General features: G+C 59.9%; 1 protein-coding gene across 1 annotated transcript in view; it reads right to left on the reverse strand.

The window, feature by feature from the left end:
• The window catches only part of LOC116938031 (vinculin-like), a 52,261-nt gene that overhangs the window by 7,911 nt on the left and 25,281 nt on the right, over window positions 1-19,069 (reverse strand). The window contains exons 7-11 of the mRNA XM_076063593.1: window positions 17,786-17,892; window positions 16,513-16,597; window positions 12,858-13,077; window positions 8,085-8,203; window positions 7,108-7,299 (exon numbers count right to left, since the gene is read on the reverse strand). Coding sequence (XP_075919708.1) covers window positions 7,108-7,299; window positions 8,085-8,203; window positions 12,858-13,077; window positions 16,513-16,597; window positions 17,786-17,892 — 723 coding nt within the window. The remainder of the gene's footprint in view (window positions 1-7,107; window positions 7,300-8,084; window positions 8,204-12,857; window positions 13,078-16,512; window positions 16,598-17,785; window positions 17,893-19,069) is intronic.

The raw sequence follows: 19,069 nt of genomic DNA on the forward strand, positions 1-19,069 counted from the left end.
AGCGTCTTCACTCTGAAGCCAGGCAGAGTCTCAGCGTCTTCACTGGGAAGCCAGGCAGAGTCTCAGCGTCTTCACGCTGAAGCCAGGCAGAGTCTCAGCGTCTTCACACTGAAGCCAGGCAGTGTCTCAGCGTCTTCACTCTGAAGCCAGGCAGAGTCTCAGCGTCTTCACACTGAAGCCAGGCAGAGTCTCAGCGTCTTCACTCTGAAGCCAGGCAGAGTCTCAGCGTCTTCACACTGAAGTCAGGCAGAGTCTCAGCGTCTTCACTCTGAAGCCAGGCAGAGTCTCAGCGTCTTCACACTGAAGCCAGGCAGAGTCTCAGCGTCTTCACTCTGAAGCCAGGCAGTGTCTCAGCGTCTTCACTCTGAAGCCAGGCAGAGTCTCAGCATCTTCACGCTGAAGCCAGGCAGTGTCTCAGTGTCTCCACTCTGAAGCCAGGCAGTGTCTCAGTGTCTTCACACTGAAGCCAGGCAGAGTCTCAGCGTCTTCATGCTGAAGCCAGGCAGAGTCTCAGCGTCTTCACACTGAAGCCAGGCAGAGTCTCAGCGTCTTCACTCTGAAGCCAGGCAGAGTCTCAGCGTCTTCACTCTGAAGCCAGGCAGAGTCTCAGTGTCTTCACTCTGAAGCCAGGCAGAGTCTCAGTGTCTTCACTCTGAAGCCAGGCAGAATCTCAGCGTCTTCACTCTGAAGCCAGGCAGAGTCTCAGCGTCTTCACACTGAAGCCAGGCAGAATCTCAGCGTCTTCACTCTGAAGCCAGGCAGAATCTCAGCGTCTTCACTCTGAAGCCAGGCAGAGTCTCAGCGTCTTCACACTGAAGCCAGGCAGAGTCTCAGCGTCTTCATGCTAAAGCCAGGCAGAGTCTCAGCGTCTTCACGCTGAAGCCAGGCAGAGTCTCAGTGTCTTCACACTGAAGTCAGGCAGAGTCTCAGTGTCTTCACGCTGAAGCCAGGCAGAGTCTCAGTGTCTCCACGCTGAAGCCAGGCAGAGTCTCAGCGTCTTCACACTGAAGCCAGGCAGAGTCTCAGCGTCTTCACACTGAAGCCAGGCAGAGTCTCAGCGTCTTCACTCTGAAGCCAGGCAGAGTCTCAGTGTCTTCATGCTGAAGCCAGGCAGAGTCTCAGTGTCTTCACACTGAAGCCAGGCAGAGTCTCAGTGTCTTCACACTGAAGCCAGGCAGAGTCTCAGCGTCTTCACTCTGAAGCCAGGCAGAGTCTCAGCGTCTTCATGCTGAAGCCAGGCAGTGTCTGAGTGTCTTCACACTGAAGCCAGGCAGAGTCTCAGCATCTTCACTCTGAAGCCAGGCAGTGTCTCAGCGTCTTCACTCTGAAGCCAGGCAGAGTCTCAGCGTCTTCACTCTGAAGTCAGGCAGAGTCTCAGCGTCTTCACTCTGAAGCCAGGCAGAGTCTCAGCGTCTTCACACTGAAGCCAGGCAGAGTCTCAGCGTCTTCACTCTGAAGCCAGGCAGTGTCTCAGCGTCTTCATGCTGAAGCCAGGCAGAGTCTCAGCGTCTTCATGCTGAAGCCAGGCAGAGTCTCAGCGTCTTCACACTGAAGCCAGGCAGAGTCTCAGTGTCTTCACTCTGAAGCCAGGCAGAGTCTCAGCGTCTTCATGCTGAAGCCAGGCAGTGTCTGAGTGTCTTCACTCTGAAGCCAGGCAGTGTCTCAGTGTCTTCACTCTGAAGCCAGGCAGAGTCTCAGCATCTTCACTCTGAAGCCAGGCAGTGTCTGAGTGTCTTCACTCTGAAGCCAGGCAGTGTCTCAGTGTCTTCACTCTGAAGCCAGGCAGAGTCTCAGCATCTTCACTCTGAAGCCAGGCAGAGTCTCAGCGTCTTCACTCTGAAGCCAGGCAGAGTCTCAGCGTCTTCATGCTGAAGCCAGGCAGAGTCTCAGCGTCTTCATGCTGAAGCCAGGCAGTGTCTGAGTGTCTTCACGCTGAAGCCAGGCAGAGTCTCAGCGTCTTCACGCTGAAGCCAGGCAGAGTCTCAGCATCTTCACACTGAAGCCAGGCAGAGTCTCATTGTCTTCACTCTGAAGCCAGGCAGAGTCTCAGTGTCTTCACTCTGAAGCCAGGCAGAGTCTCAGTGTCTTTACTCTGAAGCCAGGCAGAGTCTCAGCGTCTTCACACTGAAGCCAGGCAGAGTCTCAGCGTCTTCATGCTGAAGCCAGGCAGAGTCTAGTGTCTTCATGCTGAAGCCAGGCAGAGTCTCAGCGTCTTCACACTGAAGCCAGGCAGAGTCTCAGCGTCTTCACACTGAAGCCAGGCAGAGTCTCAGCGTCTTCACGCTGAAGCCAGGCAGTGTCTCAGCGTCTTCACACTGAAGCCAGGCAGAGTCTCAGTGTCTTCATGCTGAAGCCAGGCAGTGTCTCTGAGTGTCTTCACTCTGAAGCCAGGCAGTGTCTCTGAGTGTCTTCACGCTGAAGCCAGGCAGTGTCTCTGAGTGTCTTCACGCTGTAGCCAGGCAGTGTCTCTGAGTGTCTTCACTCTGAAGCCAGGCAGTGTCTCAGCGTCTTCATGCTGAAGCCAGGCAGTGTCTCTGAGTGTCTTCACTCTGAAGCCAGGCAGTGTCTCTGAGTGTCTTCACGCTGAAGCCAGGCAGTGTCTCTGAGTGTCTTCACACTGAAGCCAGGCAGTGTCTCTGAGTGTCTTCACGCTGAAGCCAGGCAGTGTCTATGAGTGTCTTCACGCTGAAGCCAGGCAGTGTCTCTGAGTGTCTTCACGCTGAAGCCAGGCAGTGTCTCTGAGTGTCTTCACACTGAAGCCAGGCAGTGTCTCTGAGTGTCTTCACGCTGAAGCCAGGCAGTGTCTCTGAGTGTCTTCACGCTGAAGCCAGGCAGTGTCTCTGAGTGTCTTCACGCTGAAGCCAGGCAGTGTCTCTGAGTGTCTTCACTCTGAAGCCAGGCAGTGTCTCTGAGTGTCTTCACGCTGAAGCCAGGCAGTGTCTCTGAGTGTCTTCACGCTGAAGCCAGGCAGTGTCTCTGAGTGTCTTCACTCTGAAGCCAGGCAGTGTCTCTGAGTGTCTTCACTCTGAAGCCAGGCAGTGTCTCTGAGTGTCTTCACGCTGAAGTCAGGCAGTGTCTCTGAGTGTCTTCACGCTGAAGCCAGGCAGTGTCTCTGAGTGTCTTCACTCTGAAGCCAGGCAGTGTCTCTGAGTGTCTTCACTCTGAAGCCAGGCAGTGTCTCTGAGTGTCTTCACGCTGAAGCCAGGCAGTGTCTCTGAGTGTCTTCACGCTGAAGCCAGGCAGTGTCTCTGAGTGTCTTCACGCTGAAGCCAGGCAGTGTCTCTGAGTGTCTTCACGCTGAAGCCAGGCAGTGTCTCTGAGTGTCTGTGTCTCCGCACAGCGTTACCTCGCTTGACCACCGGTGAGTCTCCATCAACAGCGACCGAGCGGCGGCCATCATGGGCCTGTTCACACCCTGCTCCTCGTCGTCGTCCCCCTCCTCCAATCCCAAAAGTAGTCCCTCCTCCTCCTCCTCTTCCTCATCATCCTCCTCCTGCTGCTGCCGATCGTGGGCCCTGCCCTCAGGCTCTCCGCAGCGCGTGAAGCCCTCGGCCCGCGGCGACGGCGTTGTCGTAGCGACGGGCCGCCTCACGTCGTCGCCAGAAAGTAGTTTGGGCGCGAAGAACGAGGAGGGGGGCGTGGGGGGGCAGGAGGAGGCGGTGGCCGTGGTGGCGGTGAGAAACGGAGGTGGTGGTGGTGGTGGTGGAGGTGGTGGTGGAGGTGGTGGTGGTGGTGGTGGAGGTGGAGGTGGTGGAGGTGGAGGTGGTGGTGGTGGTGGCTGCTGCTGCCGGAAGTGAGGGACGGAGGAGATAGCGGAGACGGCAGAGACAAGAGTGGAGACAGCAGAGACAACGGAGACAAGAGTGGAGACAGCAGGAGACAAGAGTGGAGACACCAGAGACAAGAGTGGAGACAGCAGGAGACAACGGAGACAAGAGTGGAGACAGCAGGAGACAAGGGAGACAAGAGTGGAGACACCAGAGACAAGAGCGCAGACGAGCGTGGAGCCGGGGAAGTTGCAGAAAAGCAGAGGACGTTGCAGACGATTTCCGCTGCGTCTGTCCCCCCCCGTGTCTCTCTCCCCCCGTGTCTCTCCCCGTGTCTCTCTCCACCCCCTGGTCTCTCTGCGTGTCTCCCTATGTGTCTCTGTGCGTCTCCCCGTGTGTCTCTGCGTGTCTCTGCGTGTCTACCCGTGTCTATCCGTGTCTCCCCTTCTCTCTGTGTGTCTCTGCATGTCTCTGCGTGTCTCTGCGTGTCTCCCCCCGTGTGTCTCCCCCCGTGTGTCTCCCCGTGTCTCTCTGCGTGTCTCTCTCCGTGTGTCTCCCCCCGTGTCTCCCCCCGTGTCTCCCCCCGTGTCTCCCCGTGTCTCCCCGTGTCTCTCCCCGTGTCTCCCCCTGTGTCTCCCCGTGTGTCTCCCCGTCTCCCCCTGTGTCTCCCCGTGTCTCCCCGTGTCTCCCCGTGTCTCCCCGTGTCTCCCCCTGTGTCTCCCCGTGTGTCTCCCCGTGTGTCTCCCCGTGTGTCTCCCCGTGTCTCCCCCTGTGTCTCCCCGTGTCTCCATGTCTCCCCGTGTCTCCCCGTGTCTCCCCCTGTGTCTCCCCGTGTGTCTCCCCGTGTCTCCCCGTGTCTCTGCGTGTCTCCCCGTGTCTCCCCGTGTCTCCCCGTGTGTCTCCCCGTGTCTCCCCGTGTCTCCCCGTGTCTCTCCCCGTGTCTCTCCCCGTGTCTCCCTGTGTCTCCCTGTGTCTCCCCGTGTGTCTCCCCGTGTCTCCCCCTGTGTCTCCCCGTGTCTCCGCGTGTCTCCCCGTGTCTCCCCGTGTCTCCCCGTGTCTCCCCGTGTCTCTCCCCGTGTCTCTCCCCGTGTCTCCCCGTGTCTCCCCGTGTCTCTCCCCGTGTCTCCCCGTGTCTCCCTGTGTGTCTCCCCGTGTCTCACCGTGTCTCCCCGTGTCTCCCCGTGTCTCCCCGTGTGTCTCCCCGTGTCTCCCCGTGTCTCCCCGTGTCTCCCCGTGTCTCTCTCCGTGTCTCCCCGTGTCTCCCCCCGTGTCTCCCCGTGTCTCTCCCCGTGTCTCCCCGTGTGTCTCCCCGTGTCTCCCCGTGTCTCCCCCCGTGTCTCCCCGTGTCTCCCCGTGTCTCCCCGTGTCTCTCCCCGTGTCTCCCCGTGTCTCCCCGTGTCTCCCCGTCTCTCCCCGTGTCTCCCCGTGTCTCCCCGTGTCTCCCCGTGTCTCCCCGTGTCTCTCCCCGTGTCTCCCCGTGTCTCCCCGTGTCTCTCCCCGTGTCTCCCCGTGTCTCCCCGTGTCTCCCCGTGTCTCTCCCCGTGTCTCCCCGTGTCTCCCCCCGTGTCTCTCCCCATGTCTCCCCGTGTCTCCCCGTGTCTCCCCGTGTCTCTCCCCGTGTGTCTCCCCGTGTCTCCCCGTGTGTCTCCCCGTGTCTCCCCGTGTCTCCCCGTGTCTCTCCCCGTGTGTCTCCCCGTGTCTCCCCGTGTCTCCCCGTGTGTCTCCCCGTGTCTCTCCCCGTGTCTCTCCCCGTGTCTCTCCCCGTGTCTCTCCCTGTGTCTCCCCGTGTCTCCCCGTGTCTCTCCCTGTGTCTCCCCGTGTCTCTCCCCGTGTGTCTCCCCGTGTCTCCCCGTGTCTCCCCGTGTCTCTCCCCGTGTCTCCCCCCGTGTGTCTCCCCGTGTCTCCCCGTGTCTCTCCGTGTCTCCCCGTGTGTCTCCCCGTGTCTCCCCGTGTCTCCCCGTGTGTCTCCCCGTGTCTCCCCGTGTGTCTCCCCCTGTGTCTCCCCGTGTCTCCCCGTGTCTCCCCGTGTCCCCCCGTGTCTCCCCGTGTCTCCCCGTGTCTCCCCGTGTCTCCCCGTGTGTCTCCCCGTGTCTCCCCGTGTGTCCCCCCGTGTCTCCCCGTGTCTCCCCCCGTGTCTCCCCGTGTGTCTCCCCGTGTCTCCCCGTGTCTCTCCCCGTGTCTCCCCGTGTCTCCCCGTGTCTCCCCGTGTGTCTCCCCGTGTGTCTCCCCGTGTGTCTCTCCCCGTATCTCCCTGTGTCTCTCCCTGTGTCTCCCCGTGTCTCCCCGTGTCTCCCCGTGTCTCTCCCCGTGTCTCCCCGTGTCTCCCCGTGTCTCCCCGTGTCTCCCCGTGTCTCTCCCCGTGTCTCCCCGTGTCTCCCCGTGTCTCCCCGTGTCTCCCCGTGTCTCCCCGTGTCTCTCCCCGTGTCTCCCCGTGTCTCCCCGTGTCTCCCCGTGTCTCTCCGTGTCTCCCCGTGTCTCCCTGTGTCTCCCTGTGTCTCCCCGTGTGTCTCCCCGTGTCTCCCCGTGTCTCTCCCCGTGTCTCCCCGTGTCTCCCCGTGTCTCTCCCTGTGTCTCCCCGTGTCTCCCCGTGTCTCCCTGTGTCTCCCTGTGTCTCCCCGTGTGTCTCCCCGTGTCTCCCCCTGTGTCTCCCCGTGTCTCCCTGTGTCTCTCCCCGTGTCTCTCCCCGTGTCTCCCCGTGTCTCTCCCTGTGTCTCCCCGTGTCTCCCCGTGTCTCCCTGTGTCTCCCCGTGTCTCCCCCTGTGTCTCCCCGTGTCTCCCTGTGTCTCTCCCCGTGTCTCTCCCTGTGTCTCCCCGTGTCTCCCCGTGTCTCCCCGTGTCTCCCTGTGTCTCCCTGTGTCTCCCCGTGTGTCTCCCCGTGTCTCCCCGTGTGTCTCCCCGTGTGTCTCCCCGTGTCTCCCCGTGTCTCCCCGTGTCTCCCCCCGTGTCTCCCCGTGTCTCCCCGTGTCTCCCCCCGTGTCTCCCCGTGTCTCCCCGTGTCTCCCCGTGTCTCCCCGTGTCTCCCCGTGTCTCCCCGTGTCTCTCCCCGTGTCTCTCCCCGTGTCTCCCCGTGTCTCTCCCCGTGTCTCTCCCCGTGTCTCCCCGTGTGTCTCCCCGTGTCTCCCCGTGTCTCCCCGTGTGTCTCCCCGTGTCTCTCCGTGTCTCCCCGTGTCTCCCCGTGTCTCCCCGTGTCTCCCCGTGTCTCCCCGTGTCTCCCCGTGTCTCCCCGTGTCTCCCCGTGTCTCCCCGTGTCTCCCCGTGTCTCCCCGTGTCTCCCCGTGTCTCCCCGTGTCTCCCCGTGTCTCCCCGTGTCTCTCCCCGTGTCTCTCCCCGTGTGTCTCACCTTGCTGGACCACTTCCGCGCCTCGTCATGCAGCTGCCTGGCGGCCACCATGATTGGTCGGTTGACCTCCGCCCCCGTCTCCAGCTCCGGGAACTCGTCATCACGCTCCTCAGGGGGAGGGGGCCGGGGTGGGGGCAGATCCCCCTCGGGGAGGGGCGGCTTCGGGGGGGCCGCCTCCTCCTCCTCACACAGCTACGGGGGGGGGGGAGGGTAGAGGGGTGATGGGGAGGGGGGGGGTGATGGGGAGGGAGATGGAGGGGGAGAGGTGAAACTTCAATACGCGGAAGGCGATGGAAATGCAGAACATCTGTGTGTCTCTCTGTGTGTCTCTCTGTGTGTCTCCGTCTGTGTGTCTCTCTGTGTCTCTCTGTGTGTCTCTCTGTGTGTCCTTCTGTGCGTCTCTCTCTCCCCGCGTCTCTCTCCCCGCGTCTCTCTCTATCTCTCCCCGTGTTTCTCTCCCCGTGTCTCTCTCTCCCCGTGTCTCTATCTCTCCCCGTGTCTCTCTCTCTCCCCGTGTCTCTCTCTCACCCCGTGTCTCTCTCTCTCCCCGTGTCTCTCTCTCTCCCCGTGCCTCTCTCTCCCCGTGTCTCTCTCTATCTCTCCCCGTGTCTCTCTCCCCGTGTCTCTCTCTCCGCGTCTCTCTCTCCGCGTCTCTCTCTCCCCGTGTCTCTCTCTCCCCGTGTCTCTCTCTACCCGTGTCTCTCTCTCTCCGTGTCTCTCTCTCCCCGCGTCTCTCTCTCCCCGTCTCTCTCTCTCCGCGTCTCTCTCCCCGTGTCTCTCTCTCCCCGTGTCTCTCTCCCCGCGTCTCTCTCTCCCCGCGTCTCTCTCTCCCCGCGTCTCTCTCTCCCCACGTCTCTCTCCCCGTGTCTCTCTCTATCTCTCCCCGTGTCTCTCTCTCCCCGTCTCTCTCCCCGCGTCTCTCTCCCCGCGTCTCTCTCCCCGCGTCTCTCTCTCCCCGCGTGTCTCCCCCGGTTTACGTTGAGGCTGTCCAGGTCGGGTGGTGGTGGTGGGAACTCCGGGGTATGGAACGCTCCGCGCACTCTGCCCACAGACTCAAGGACACGCTGCCCACACTCCAGGAAGTCCTTCTGCAGCCCTACAGGGACAGGGACAGGCAGAGAGTGAGACAGAGACAGGGAGAGGCAGAGAGTGAGACAGAGACAGGGAGAGGCAGAGGGCGATAAACAGAAGGCGAGACACGCATGGGGAGAGACACGGGGAGAGAGAGAGAGACACGGGGAGAGTTATTGTGTTGTGATATTGTGTTGTGTTATTGTGTTGTGTTATTATGTTATTGTGTTGTGATATGGTGTTATTGTGTTGTGATAGTGTTATTGTGTTGTGATATTGTGTTGTGTTATTGTGTTAGTGTTGTGATATTGTGTTATTGTGATATTGTGTTGTGTTATTGTGTTGTGATATTATGTTATTGTGTATATCATACTGTAGGATAATATTATTTTATTATTTTATAATTAATTTATTAAATTTAGATTTTAATTTATTGTTATAAATATTTTTATTTTATTATTATAATATTTATCTGTGTTATTGTGTTGTGTTATTGTGTTGTGATATTGTGTTATTGTGATATTGTGTTGTGTTATTGTGTTGTGATATTGTGTTATTGTGTTGTGATATTGTGTTGTGTTATTGTATTGTGTTATTGTGTTATTCTTTTATTGTGTTTGTGTGACTTTGTGTTTCATATCAAAATCGCCTTCAGTGCTGTTGCTGCTACAAGTCACAAGTCTCTCCGTGTCTCTCTCTCACCGTGTCTCTCTCTCTCCCCGTGTCTCTCTCTCTCTCTCCCCGTGTCTCTCTCTCTCTATCTCTCTCTCCCCGTGTCTCTCTCTCTCCCCGTGTCTCTCTCTCTCTCTCTCCCCGTGTCTCTCTCTCTCTCCGTGTCTCTCTCTCTCTATCTCCCTCTCCCCGTGTCACTCTCTCACCCCGTGTCTCTCTCTCTCCCCGTGTCTCTCTCTCTCTATCTCCCTCTCCCCGTGTCTCTCTCTCACCCCGTGTCTCTCTCTCTCCCCGTGTCTCTCTCTCTCCCCGTGTCACTCTCTCTCCCCGTGTCACTCTCTCTCCCCGTGTCTCTCTCTCTCCCCGTGTCTCTCTCTCTCCCCGTGTCTCTCTCTCTCCCCGTGTCTCTCTCTCTCCCCGTGTCTCTCTCTCTCCCCGTGTCTCTCTCTCTCCCCGTGTCTCTCTCTCTCCCCGTGTCTCTTTCTCTCCCCATGTCTCTCTCTCTCCCCGTGTCTCTCTCTCCCCGTGTCTCTCTCCCCCCGTGTCTCTCTCTCCCCCCCGTGTCTCTCTCTCCCCCCATGTCTCTCTCTCCCCGTGTCTCTCTCCCCCCCGTGTCTCTCTCTCCCCCTCGTGTCTCTCTCTCCCCCCATGTCTCTCTCTCCCCGTGTCTCTCTCCCCCGTGTCTCTCTCTCCCCGTGTCTCTCTCTCTCCCCGTGTCTCTCTCTCTCTCTCCCCGTGTCTCTCTCTCTCCCTCTCCCCGTGTCTCTCTCGCTCCCCGTGTCTCTCTCTCACCCCGTGTCTCTCTCTCTCCCCGTGTCTCTCTCTCCCCGTGTCACTCTCTCCCCGTGTCTCTCTCTCTCCCCGTGTCTCTCTCTCTCCCCGTGTCTCTCTCTCGCCGCGTCTCTCTCTCTCTCCCCATGTCTCTCTCTCCCCGTGTCTCTCTCCCCCCCGTGTCTCTCTCTCCCCCCATGTCTCTCTCTCCCCGTGTCTCTCTCCCCCGTGTCTTTCTCTCCCCGTGTCTCTCTCCCCCCGTGTCTCTCTCTCTCTCCCCGTGTCTCTCTCTCTCTCCCCGTGTCTCTCTCTCTCCCCGTGTCTCTCTCTCTCTCCCCGTGTCTCTCTCTCTCCCCGTGTGTCTCTCTCTCTCCCCGTGTCTCTCTCTCTCCCCGTGTCTCTCTCTCTCTCCCCGTGTCTCTTTCACTCTCCCCGTGTCTCTTTCTCTCTCCCCGTGTCTCTTTCTCTCTCCCCGTGTCTCTTTCTCTCTCCCCGTGTCTCTTTCTCTCTCACCGTGTCTCTCTCTCTCCCCGTGTCTCTCTCTCTCTCCCCGTGTCTCTCTCTCTCTCCCCGTGTCTCTCTCTCTCTCCCCGTGTCTCTCTCTCTCTCCCCGTGTCTCTCTCTCTCTCCCCGTGTCTCTCTCTCCCCGTGTCTCTCTCTCCCCGTGTCTCTCTCCCCCCCCCATGTCTCTCTCTCCCCGTGTCTCTCTCCCCCGTGTCTCTCTCTCCCCGTGTCTCTCTCTCCCCGTGTCTCTCTCTCTCCCCGTGTCTCTCTCTCTCTCTCCCCGTGTCTCTCTCTCTCTCCCTCTCCCCGTGTCTCTTTCTCTCCCCGTGTCTCTCTCTCACCCCGTGTCTCTCTCTCTCCCCGTGTCTCTCTCTCTCCCCGTGTCTCTCTCTCTCCCCGTGTCTCTCTCTCTCCCCGTGTCTCTCTCTCGCCGCGTCTCTCTCTCTCTCCCCATGTCTCTCTCTCCCCGTGTCTCTCTCCCCCCCGTGTCTCTCTCTCCCCCCATGTCTCTCTCTCCCCCCATGTCTCTCTCTCCCCGTGTCTCTCTCCCCCGTGTCTCTCTCCCCCCGTGTCTCTCTCTCTCTCCCCGTGTCTCTCTCTCTCTCCCCGTGTCTCTCTCTCTCTCCCCGTGTCTCTCTCTCTCTCCCCGTGTCTCTCTCTCTCCCCGTGTCTCTCTCTCTCCCCGTGTCTCTCTCTCTCTCCCCGTGTCTCTCTCTCTCTCCCCGTGTCTCTCTCTCTCTCCCCGTGTCTCTTTCTCTCTCCCCGTGTCTCTTTCTCTCTCCCCGTGTCTCTTTCTCTCTCCCCGTGTCTCTTTCTCTCTCCCCGTGTCTCTTTCTCTCTCCCCGTGTCTCTCTCTCTCTCCCCGTGTCTCTCTCTCTCTCCCCGTGTCTCTCTCTCCCCGTGTCTCTCTCCCCCCCCATGTCTCTCTCCCCCCCGTGTCTCTCTCCCCCCCGTGTCTCTCCCCCCCCCCCCCTCCGTGTCTCTCTCCCCCCCGTGTCTCTCTCTCTCCCGTGTCTCTCTCTCTCCCCGTGTCTCTCCCCCCCCGCCGTGTCTCTCCCCCCCCCCCCGCCGTGTCTCTCTCTCTCTCCCCGTGTCTCTCTCTCCCCATGTCTCTCTCCCCGTGTCTCTCACCCCGTGTCTCTCTCTCTCCGTGTCTCTCTCTCTCTCCGTGTCTCTGTCTCCCTGTGCCTCTCTCTCCCTGTGCCTCTCTCACCCCGTGTCTCTCTCTCTCCCCGTGTCTCTCTCTCTCCCCGTGTCTCTCTCACCCCGTGTCTCTCTCTCTCCCCGTGTCTCTCTCTCTCTATCTCCCTCTCCCCGTGTCTCTCTCTCACCCCGTGTCTCTCTCTCTCCCCGTGTCTCTCTCTCTCCCCGTGTCACTCTCTCTCCCCGTGTCACTCTCTCTCCCCGTGTCTCTCTCTCTCCCCGTGTCTCTCTCTCTCCCCGTGTCTCTCTCTCTCCCCGTGTCTCTCTCTCTCTCCCCGTGTCTCTCTCTCTCCCCGTGTCTCTCTCTCTCCCCATGTCTCTCTCTCCCCGTGTCACTCTCTCTCCCCGTGTCTCTCTCTCTCCCCGTGTCTCTCTCTCTCCCCGTGTCTCTCTCTCTCCCCGTGTCTCTCTCTCTCTCCCCGTGTCTCTCTCTCCCCCCCGTGTCTCTCTCTCCCCCCATGTCTCTCTCCCCCCCGTGTCTCTCTCTCCCCCCATGTCTCTCTCTCCCCCGTGTCTCTCTCTCCCCGTGTCTCTCTCTCTCCCCGTGTCTCTCTCTCTCTCTCCCCGTGTCTCTCTCTCTCTCCCTCTCCCCGTGTCTCTTTCTCTCCCCGTGTCTCTCTCTCACCCCGTGTCTCTCTCTCTCCCCGTGTCTCTCTCTCCCCGTGTCACTCTCTCTCCCCGTGTCTCTCTCTCTCCCCGTGTCTCTCTCTCTCCCCGTGTCTCTCTCTCTCCCCGTGTCTCTCTCTCGCCGCGTCTCTCTCCCCCCCGTGTCTCTCTCTCCCCCCATGTCTCTCTCTCCCCCCATGTCTCTCTCTCCCCGTGTCTCTCTCCCCGTGTCTCTCTCCCCGTGTCTCTCTCCCCGTGTCTCTCTCTCTCACCCCGTGTCTCTCTCTCCCCGTGTCTCTCTCTCCCCGCGTCTCTCTCTCTCTCGCCGCGTCTCTCTCTCTCTCCCCATGTCTCTCTCTCCCCGTGTCTCTCTCCCCCCCGTGTCTCTCTCTCCCCCCATGTCTCTCTCTCCCCCCATGTCTCTCTCTCCCCGTGTCTCTCTCCCCCGTGTCTCTCTTTCTCCCCGTGTCTCTCTCTCTCTCTCCCCGTGTCTCTCTCTCTCTCCCCGTGTCTCTCTCTCTCTCCCCGTGTCTCTCTCTCTCTCCCCGTGTCTCTCTCTCCCCGTGTCTCTCTCTCTCTCCCCGTGTCTCTCTCTCTCTCCCCGTGTCTCTCTCTCCCCGTTTCTCTCCCCCCACCCCGTGTCTCTCCCCCCCCCCCCCGCCGTGTCTCTCTCTCTCTCCCCGTGTCTCTCTCACCCCCCCGTGTCTCTCTCTCTCCCCGTGTCTCTCTCTCTCCCCGTGTCTCTCTCCCTCCCCCCCGTGTCTCTCTCCCCCCACCCCCCCCCCGTGTCTCTCTCCCCGTGTCTCTCCCCCCCCCCCCTCCGTGTCTCTCCCCCCCCCTCCGTGTCTCCCCCCCCCCCCTCCGTGTCTCTCCCCCCCCCCCCTCGTGTCTCTCCCCCCTCCCCCTCCGTGTCTCTCTCTCACCGGGCTGTGCGATGTTGTGAGCCAGCGCCTTGGCTCCCATCACCATGGGGGCGATGGCGGCCTCCACGTCCGAGGCGGCGTTGCCGATCCTCTCCCGGAATGCAGGATCCTCAGAGTTCTCCGTCTCCCTCCGGGACACGAGGAGGATGCGGTTGGCTCGCCGGGCGATGCTGGTCGCCCCGGCAACCAGCGTCTGGGGCTGCATCGTCGCCATGGCAACCTGGGGAGGGGAGCAGGCGGGGGGTAGAGACACGGGGGGGGGCGAGAGACACGCGGTCAGAGAGAGAGACACGGGGAGAGAGAGAGAGACACGGGGAGAGAGAGAGAGAGACACGGGGAGAGAGAAACAGACACGGGGAGAGAGAGAGAGAGACGGGGGGAGAGAGAGACACGGGGTGAGAGACACGGGGAGAGAGAGACGCGGGGAGAGAGAGACACGGGGTGAGAGAGACACGGGGAGAGAGAGACGGGGGGAGAGAGAGACACGGGGTGAGAGAGACACGGGGAGAGAGAGACGGGGGGAGAGAGAGACACGGGGTGAGAGACACGGGGAGAGAGAGACGGGGGGAGAGAGAGACACGGGGTGAGAGAGACACGGGGAGAGAGAGACGGGGGGAGAGAGAGACACGGGGTGAGAGAGACACGGGGAGAGAGAGACGGGGGGAGAGAGAGACACGGGGTGAGAGACACGGGGAGAGAGAGACGGGGGGAGAGAGAGACACGGGGTGAGAGAGACACGGGGAGAGAGAGACGGGGGGAGAGAGAGACACGGGGTGAGAGACACGGGGAGAGAGAGACGGGGGGAGAGAGAGACACGGGGTGAGAGACACGGGGAGAGAGAGACGGGGGGAGAGAGAGACACGGGGTGAGAGAGACACGGGGAGAGAGAGAGACGCGGGGGAGAGAGAGACACGGGGAGAGAGAGACGGGGGGAGAGAGAGACACGGGGTGAGAGAGACACGGGGAGAGAGAGACACGGGGGAGAGAGAGACACGGGGTGAGAGAGAGAGACACGGGGAGAGAGAAACAGACACGGGGAGAGAGAGACGGGGTGAGAGAGAGACAGGGGGAGAGAGAGACGCGGGGAGAGAGAGACGCGGGGAGAGAGAGACGCGGGGAGAGAGAGACACGGGGAGAGAGAGACACGGGGAGAGAGAGACACGGGGAGAGAGAGACACGGGGAGAGAGAGAGACACGGGGAGAGAGAGACACGGGGAGAGAGAGAGACACGGGGAGAGAGAGACGGGGGGAGAGAGAGACACGGGGTGAGAGAGACACGGGGAGAGAGAGACGGGGGGAGAGAGAGACACGGGGAGAGAGAGACACGGGGAGAGAGAGACGCGGGGAGAGAGAGACGCGGGGAGAGAGAGACACGGGGAGAGAGAGAGAGACGCGGGGAGAGAGAGACGCGGGGTGAGAGAGAGACGGGGGGAGAGAGACACGGGGTGAGAGAGACACGGGGAGAGAGAGACGGGGGGAGAGAGAGACACGGGGAGAGAGAGACACGGGGAGAGAGAGAGAGACGCGGGGAGAGAGAGACGCGGGGTGAGAGAGAGACGGGGGGAGAGAGAGACACGGGGTGAGAGAGACACGGGGAGAGAGAGACGGGGGGAGAGAGAGACACGGGGAGAGAGAGACACGGGGAGAGAGAGACACGGGGAGAGAGAGAGACACGGGGAGAGAGAGACACGGGGAGAGAGAGACGCGGGAGAGAGAGACACGGGGAGAGAGAGAGATACACGGGGAGAGAGAGAGAGACGCGGGGAGAGAGAGACGCGGGGAGAGAGAGACACGGGGTGAGAGAGAGACACGGGATGAGAGAGAGACACGGGGTGAGAGAAACAGACACGGGGTGAGAGAGACACAGAGAAAGAGAGAGAGACACGGGGTGAGAGAGACACGGGCTGAGAGAGACAGAGACACGGGGAGAGACACGGGGTGAGAGAGAGAGATACGGAGAAAGAGAGAGAGACACGGGGAGAGAGACACGGGGAGAGAGACACGGGGTGAGAGAGACACGGGGTGAGAGAGAGACACGGGGAGAGAGAGACACGGGGTGAGAGACACGGGGAGAGAGACGCGGGGTGAGAGAGACACGGGGTGAGAGAGACACGGGGTGAGAGAGAGACACGGGAGAGAGAGAGACACGGGGAGAGAGAGACACGGGGTGAGAGGCACGGGGAGAGAGACGCGGGGTGAGAGAGAGACACGGGGAGAGAGAGACGGGGGGAGAGAGAGACACACGGGGAGAGAGAGACGGGGGGAGAGAGAGACACGGGGAGAGAGAGAGATACACGGGGAGAGAGAGAGAGACGCGGGGAGAGAGAGACGCGGGGAGAGAGAGACGCGGGGTGAGAGAGAGACACGGGGTGAGAGAGAGACACGGGGTGAGAGAGAGACACGGGGTGAGAGAGAGACACGGGGTGAGAGAAACAGACACGGGGTGAGAGAGACACAGAGAAAGAGAGAGAGACACGGGGTGAGAGAGACACGGGCTGAGAGAGACAGAGACACGGGGAGAGACACGGGGTGAGAGAGAGAGATACGGAGAAAGAGAGAGAGACACGGGGAGAGAGACACGGGGTGAGAGAGACACGGGGTGAGAGAGAGACACGGGGAGAGAGAGACACGGGGAGAGAGAGAGACACGGGGAGAGAGAGACACGGGGTGAGAGAGACACGGGGTGAGAGACGCGGGGTGAGAGAGAGACACGGGGAGAGAGAGAGAGAGACACGGGGAGAGAGAGACACGGGGTGAGAGACGCGGGGTGAGAGAGACACGGGGAGAGAGACACGGGGTGAGAGAGACACGGGGTGAGAGACACGGGGAGAGAGACGCGGGGTGAGAGAGACACAGGGTGAGAGAGACACGGGGTGAGAGAGAGACACGGGGAGAGAGTGACACGGGGTGAGAGAGACACGGGGAGAGAGAGAGACACGGGGAGAGAGAGACACGGGGTGAGAGACACGGGGAGAGAGACGCGGGGTGAGAGAGACACGGGGAGAGAGACACGGGGTGAGAGAGACACGGGGTGAGAGAGAGACACGGGGAGAGAGACACGGGGTGAGAGAGAGACACGGGGAGAGAGAGACACGGGGTGAGAGACACGGGGAGAGAGACGCGGGGTGAGAGAGACACGGGGTGAGAGAGACACGGGGTGAGAGAGACACGGGGAGAGAGAGAGACACGGGGAGAGAGAGAGACACGGGGAGAGAGAGAGACACGGGGAGAGAGAGAGACACGGGGAGAGAGAGAGACACGGGGAGAGAGAGACACACACGAGAGAGAGACACGGGGAGAGAGAGAGACACGGGGAGAGGGAGAGACAAACTGGGAGAGGGAGAGAGAGACACGGGGTGAGAGAGACAGACACGGGGTGAGAGAGAGACACGGGGAGAGAGAGAGACACGGGGAGAGAGAGAGACACGGGGAGAGAGAGAGACACGGGGAGAGAGAGAGACACGGGGAGAGAGAGACACACACGAGAGAGAGACACGGGGAGAGAGAGAGACACGGGGAGAGGGAGAGACAAACTGGGAGAGGGAGAGAGAGACACGGGGTGAGAGAGAGACACGGGTAGAGGGAGAGATACAGGGTGAGAGTCACGTGGATGAGAGAGGCACGTGGGGTGACAGAGCGATAGACAGACCCTCACCTTGCATCTCTCCAGGTCTTTCCTGATTGCTTCTTCAGACGCTCGATGAGTGACGGGGTGTCTATCCGCACTGTCCACCAGTCCCTGAGACACAGACACGCACGGAGAAGGCTCTCACTAAAGTTGCGAGACTGACCTCATTGTCTCAATCTATCCCAATCTCCCTCACGTATCTCCCGCTATCTCCCCCTCACTATCTCTCTCTCTCTCTCCCTCACTATCTCTCTCTCCCTCACCCTCTCTCTCTCCCCTCACTATCTCTCTCCCCTTCACTATCTCTTCTCCTCACTATCTCTCTCACTATCTCTCTATCTCTCTCTCCTCCATCTCTCTCTCCCCCTCATCTATCTCCTATCTCTCTTCCCCCTCACTATCTCCCCTCACTATCTCCCCCTCACTATCTCTCTCTCCCCCTCACTATCTCTCTCTCCCCTCACCATCTCTCCCCCTCACTATCTCTCTCTCTCCTTCACTATCTCCCCCTCACTATTTCTCTCCCTCACTATCTCCCCCTCACTATCTCTCTCCCTCACTATCTCTCTCTCCCTCACTATCTCTCTCACTATCTCTCTCTCTCTCTCTCTCTCTCCCCCTCACTATCTCACTATCTCCCCCTCACTATCTCTCTCCCTCACTATCTCCCCCTCACTATCTCTCTCCCTCACTATCTCTCTCTCTCCCCCTCACTATCTCTCTCTTTCCCTCACTATCTCTCTCACTATCTCTCCCTCACTATCTCTCTCACTATCTCTCTCTCCCTCACTATCTCTCTCTCCCTCACTATCTCTCTCTCACAATCTCTCTCTCTCCCTCACTATCTCTCTCTCTCTCCCTCTCTCTCACTATCTCTCTCTCTCACAATCTCTCCCTCACTATCTCTCTCTCTCCCTCTCTCTCACTATCTCTCTCTCTCTCACTATTTCTCTCTCTCCCTCTCACTATCTCTCACTATCTCTCTCTCTCTCTCCCTATCTCCCTCTCTCCCTCTCCCTCTCTCCCTCTCACTATCTCTCTCTATCTCTCTTTCTCTCACTATCTCTCTCACTATCTCTCTCTCTCCCCCTATCTCTCTCTCTCCCCCTATCTCTCTCCCTCTCACCCTCACTATCTCTCTCTCTCTCCGTCTCTCACTATCTCTCCCTCACTATCTCTCCCTCACTATCTCTCTCCCCCCCTCTCTCTCACTATCTCTCCCTCACTATCTCTCTCCCCCCACTATCTCTCTCTCTCACTATCTCTCTCCCCCCTCCACCACCCCCACCCCTTCTCACCTGTCAGCGTCTCCACGTTCTCCACCCACTGATTCCGCATCGTCTCCAGGTGCTCCTCTGCCGCCTGATTCCCCGGATTCTTCAAAACGATCTTGGCTGCCGACACCACCTGGGCCAATCAGAGAGCAGAGATCGCTGCTGACACCACCTGGGCCAATCAGAGAGCAGAGATCGCTAGAGCACAACACACGGGCCAATCAGAGAGCAGAGATCGCTAGAGAAACGACACACGGGCCAATCAGAGAGCAGAGATCGCTAGAGCAACGACACCCGGGCCAATCAGAGAGCAGAGATCGCTAGAGAAACGACACACCGGGCCAATCAGAGAGCAGAGATCGCTAGAGCACAACACACGAGCCAATCAGAGAGCAGAGATCGCTAGAGCAACAACACACGGGCCAATCAGAGAGCAGAGGTCGCTAGCAACACCTGAACCAATCAGAGAGCAGAGATCGCTAGCAACGACACACGGGCCAATCAGAGAGCAGAGATCGCTAGAGCAACAACACACGGGCCAATCAGAGAGCAGAGATCGCCAGAGCAACAACACACGGGCCAATCAGAGAGCAGAGATCGCTAGGGCAAAACACACGGGCCAATCAGAGAGCAGAGATCGCTAGAGCAACGACACATGGGCCAATCAGAGAGCAGAGATCGCTAGAGCAACAACACACGGGCCAATCAGAGAGCAGAGATCGCCAGAGCAACAACACACGGGCCAATCAGAGATCGCTAGAGCAACGACACACGGGCCAATCAGAGAGCAGAGATCGCTAGCAACACCTGAACCAATCAGAGAGCAGAGATCGCTAGAGCAACGACACCCGGGCCAATCAGAGAGCAGAGATCGCTAGAGCAAACGACACACGGGCCAATCACAGAGCAGAGATCGCTAGCAACAACACGCGGGCCAATCAGAGAGCAGAGATCGCTAGCAACACCTGAACCAATCAGAGAGCAGAGATCGCTAATGCAACAACAACACACGGGCCAATCGGAGAGCAGAGATTGCTAGAGCACGACACATGGGCCAATCAGAGAGCAGAGATCCCTAGAGCAACAACACACGGGCCAATCGGAGAGCAGAGATCGCTAGCAACAACACACGGGCATATCAGCGAGCAGAGATCCCTAGAGCAACAACACCTGAACCAATCAGAGAGCAGAGAATCGCTAGAGCAACGACACCCGGGCCAATCAGAGAGCAGAGATTGCCAGCACAGCAACGACACACGGGCCAATCAGAGAGCAGAGATCGCCAGGGCAACAACACCCGGGCCAATCAG

The sequence above is a fragment of the Petromyzon marinus genome, unplaced genomic scaffold, assembly GCF_048934315.1.
Source record: "Petromyzon marinus isolate PM22_M1 ecotype Great Lakes invasive population unplaced genomic scaffold, UKy_Petmar_22M1.pri1.0 PM_Scaffold_160, whole genome shotgun sequence".
NCBI lineage: Eukaryota > Metazoa > Chordata > Hyperoartia > Petromyzontiformes > Petromyzontidae > Petromyzon > Petromyzon marinus.